Source organism: Apteryx rowi, unplaced genomic scaffold (genome assembly GCF_003343035.1).
Source record: "Apteryx rowi isolate R43461 unplaced genomic scaffold, aptRow1 scaffold_530, whole genome shotgun sequence".
Taxonomy (NCBI): Eukaryota; Metazoa; Chordata; class Aves; order Apterygiformes; family Apterygidae; genus Apteryx; species Apteryx rowi.
The window spans coordinates 160,807-164,923 of NW_020450795.1; the positions used below are offsets into that span (position 1 = coordinate 160,807).

A 4,117-nucleotide genomic window follows, 5' to 3' on the forward strand; every position below is an offset into this window, starting at 1 on the left:
GGGGAGCAGACGGCAGCCCCCGCCCGCCCTGCTAGCGCGGCCGCTATTGGCTGGCGGCGAGGCTGCTGCCTGTCACGGCGCCTCCCATTGGCTGCGGCGCGCCAGGGCCTCACGCGCTCCGGCTTCTCCTTTTGTTATTGTAGCAAACAAGTTGCAAAGCGGCGGCGGCGGCCGGAGCGGGGGGTGCGGGAGCGGCGGCGGCGGCGGCGGGAGCGGGAGAGGGCGAGGGAGCGGGCAGGGCTCGGCTCGGCTCGGCCTGGCCCGGCCGGGGGCGAGGGCTGGGCAGGGCAAGGCCGGTCTGGGGGCGCGGGCAGGACCGGGGCTGCGGGCAGGACCGGGGCGGGCAGCGGGCCGCGGCAGCCGGAGGAGATGCGCCGGGAACCGGGCCCGGAGTGAGCAGAGACGGGCGGCGGAGGTGAGTAGCCGGCCCGGCCCTGGCGCCATGGACTTTCCCCCCCCCGCCTTGCCCTGCCCTGCCCTGCCCTGCCCGAGGGGGGCACTTAGCCGAGCACGGGCAGTGCCTCCCCCCTCCACCGCTGTAGCATCTCCGCGCTGCCCCCGGCCCCGCTCACGCCCCTTCCCCCGAGCAGCCCGAGCCTCAGCCGCCCCCTCGGCCCGGGGCCCCCCGGTCCCTTTGCCCCAGCCGCGCTCGGGCCGTCGCCCCCGTCGCTAGCAAGGAAACTTGCCCGGCTGCGGCCCGAGCGCGAGCGATGCAGCCGCCCCCGTTCGCCCTGCTGGGCCCTGGCCGGGCCGTGGAGCCCCTCTCCGCTGCTGCCCCCAAAACCGGGGGAAACAGCCCCGTTGTGCCTGCCTGGGGGAGATCCCCGTGCCCCCCCCACCGGGATGGGGACAGCAGGGTGCCCCCCGGGAACGGGGTCCCCCGGGGGAGGCCAGCTGCTCAGCAGGGAAGTTGTGGGAGCCGGTGCGGGGGTGAAGGCCGGCTGCCTCCCGGCTCCCGCTTTCCTCCCCGCGCTCCGCATCCTCCCGGGCTGGAAATCCGGGCAGGGCAGGGGGGACTCCCGCTGCGCCGGGGAGCCGGGCTGGGAGGAACGAAACCCCCCACCCAGCTGCTCGCCGGAGCCTTTGTCCCTGCCTTTGGGATTATCCGGGAGCAAAGTTAGCGGCCTCCGAGCCGGGAAGGTCACGGAGGGCCGGGGGCCGCGGCCGGACTCGGCTCCCCGCTCCCGCCGGCTCCTTCATCCCCTGGCGTGGGGGAAGCGGCACGTTTGCGGCTTTGGGTTTGGGGCCGCGAGACGGATGAGGCGTTTTTATTGCCGGGCCGATACCGGGCAGATCCTCGATCCGCAGGAGCAGCCCTGACAGGTCCGTGAAAAGCCCCGCGCCGCATCCCCGCGGCGGCTGGGACAAAAGACGAGCGCAGAAATGTCACTTCCCATCTGGAGCGGGGACATGAGGCGCCTGATGGTTCCTTTGATTTGCTGCGGCGCCGGGGCTGCAGGAGCCCCTGCCCGCGCCGGGGAGGCGGGAGGGCGGCGTGGGTCCCCGGGCCGGCGGGGATGTGGCCGGGATGTCGCCGGGTCTTTCCTCCGGGCAGAGGTGGCAGGAGGACCGACGTCTTCTCCAGGAGCCCGGAGGGTGCTCCAGGGCTTCACACGGCTGCGGGGGAGCTGGAGCCGTCTCCGGCCCCCGCTCGCCCCGCTTTCTCCCAAACTGGTCTGCACTGAGTTTCCAAGGGGGCTGGAGGGGGGGGGGGGCTGTAGCTGGAAGGAGCATCATCCTGGGGGGGAATCGGCAGTCCGGGCTGCCGGAGCTGCGGGAACTGGAGACCGAGGCCCACGGCCGGTCCCACCCCCCCGCTGGGCCCTGCTTTGCCCTGCTTTGGCCTCAAAAACGAGCCCAGGTTATGAGTGCGCGCGAGGAGGCTGCAGGCAGGGACGTGGCTGCCGTCAGACCGGGCCGCCCTGGCTGGCGTAGCCCTACCAGCGGCTCGCTCTGGGGCCCGAAGGCCGCGTCCTTGGCTTCTCCCTGCCTCAGTTTCCCCCCCCACCACAATCCCTGGTTCTGGCTCTGCGGGGGCTGGCGAGGAGGTGAGGCCACCGCAGCCCTGGGGCTCCCACGCCGGGGGCTCTGCTGGCCCAACCAGCCCCAGGGGCTTTGCGTCTCCCTCCCCGTCGCTGCCCCAGGCCACGAGAAGAGGCCCCCCCCGTGGGCTGGGGTAGACCTGGCGTCCCCTGGCCCCGCCACGGGGCTCCAGGCGGGAATGCTCCAGYGGCCCCCGGCTCCGCTTCTCCATGGGCGGCCGGGGAGCCCGCCCCAGGACAGGGGGGCCCTGGCTCCGCGCCCGCTCGGCAGGGACGAGGCGGCGGTGGCATTGGCAGGCCGGACCGGCTCCCATCGCGCGGATAAGCCGGGCTGAGCAGGGGTTAACGGTTTGTTGTGTCTGCCGCCGGCCCAAGGATTTTCCCAGGCCCTGAGCGCTGCTGCGCCYGCCCGTGACTCAGAGCCGGGGCCAGCTGCCACCACCGGGATTTGGCCCCGGAGCCAGGCGCGGAGGGAGCGACGCAGCAGGGTGCTCGCGGGACCCTGGCACGCGCGGGAGCCCCCGGCGCTCGGCACRTGCACGGGGAGGCAGGAAGGGGAGACGTCCCGGAGCGGCCGAGGCAGCGAGGGGTTAAGGAGCGGCGCCAGCAGCTTGCGGCTCTGTTTAGTCTGGGCCCCCCCATGCAGCCTGCAGGGAGCCAGGGCCGGCAGCGTGTGGCTGTCACACCAGGCCTGCGCCCGGGGCCAGCGCTCGTGTGCGTGCACCGTTGCGCGCCGTGCACACGCAGACATGCTCCCTTCGCACGGCCGGTGTGCGTGCACCGTCACGCACCGTGCACACGCAGGCACGCTCCCTTCGCACGGCCGGCGTGCATGCACCGTTGTGAGCTGCTCACATGCAGACACGCTCCCTTCGCACGGCCGGCRTGTGTGCACGTTGCACGCTGCGCACACGCAGGCACGCTCCCTTTGCACGGCCACTGTGCGTGCACGTTGCACACCGTGCACACGCAGGCACACTCCCTTTGCACGGCCGCTGTGCATGCACGTTGCACGCTGCGCACACGCAGGCACACTCCCTTTGCACGGCCGCTGTGCATGCACGTTGCACGCTGCGCACACGCAGGCATGCTCCCTTTGCACGGCCACTGTGCGTGCACGTTGCACACCGTGCACACGCAGGCACGCTCCCTTCGCACAGCCGGCGTGCGTGCACCATTGCACGCTGCTCACATGCAGGCACGCTCCCTTCGCACAGCCGCTGTGCGTGCACGTTGCACACTGTGCACACACAGGCACGCTCCCTTCGCACAGCCGGTGTGCGTGCACTGTTGCACACTGCGCACACGCACAACTGGTAATAGCGCTGGTGCGCGCACGCCTTTGACCATCATCCCTGCAAGCTCCCGGCTCCAGGCCAGGCAGACTCTGCCACCCTCGGAGCCGGGGGCCGGCAGGCGGCTGGGGACGCGCTGCAGGGCCCGGGGCCGCCCCAAGTGTGCCAGGCGTCGCTCTGACCCCCTGCTGCCTCCCGCCCTCCCGGGAAGCCAGGCGCAGGGCTGCGTCGCCTCCCGCCGGCGCCAGCCCTCCCCGGGCCCGGCGGCGCTGCAAGGTGGTTCATCGCCGTCCCGTGGCCCCCCCGCAGGCGAGGGCAGGGGGGCGGCGGGCCCCCGCCGGCCGCAGGTGACGGGCAGGGCCGTGCCGTGCCGTGCCTTGCAGGGCAGCAGCGCCATGTCCCTCGGCGCGCCCACCAGCAGCGACGCCTGCCTGAGCATCGTGCACAGCCTGATGTGCCACCGGCAGGGCGGGGAGAACGAGACCTTCGCCAAGCGGGCCATCGAGAGCCTCGTCAAGAAGCTCAAGGAGAAGAAGGACGAGCTGGACTCGCTCATCGCCGCCATCACCACCAACGGCGCCCACCCCAGCAAGTGCGTCACCATCCAGCGCACCTTGGACGGGCGGCTCCAGGTAACGCCGCCGCACCGGAGCCCTCCCGGAGCCGCGGAGGGCCCAGGCGTCCGGGCACGGGCGGGGGGGGGGGGAGCCCGGGGGAGCCTGCGGCTCCGGGCCCGCGGCCACGCTGACTTCAGTGTCTGGGCTCGCGGCCGCCCCCGGC

At 73.2% G+C, this 4,117-nt stretch overlaps 1 protein-coding gene across 1 annotated transcript in view; it reads left to right on the forward strand.

Moving 5' to 3' along the window:
* The first annotated feature begins 292 nt into the window (after positions 1-292).
* LOC112973246 (mothers against decapentaplegic homolog 4-like) overlaps positions 293-4,117 on the forward strand; it is a 7,567-nt gene continuing 3,742 nt past the window's right edge. Inside the window, exons 1-2 of the mRNA XM_026080901.1 lie at positions 293-415; positions 3,721-4,023. Of these exons, the coding sequence (XP_025936686.1) occupies positions 3,733-4,023 (291 nt within the window). The 5' untranslated portion in view covers positions 293-415; positions 3,721-3,732. The remainder of the gene's footprint in view (positions 416-3,720; positions 4,024-4,117) is intronic.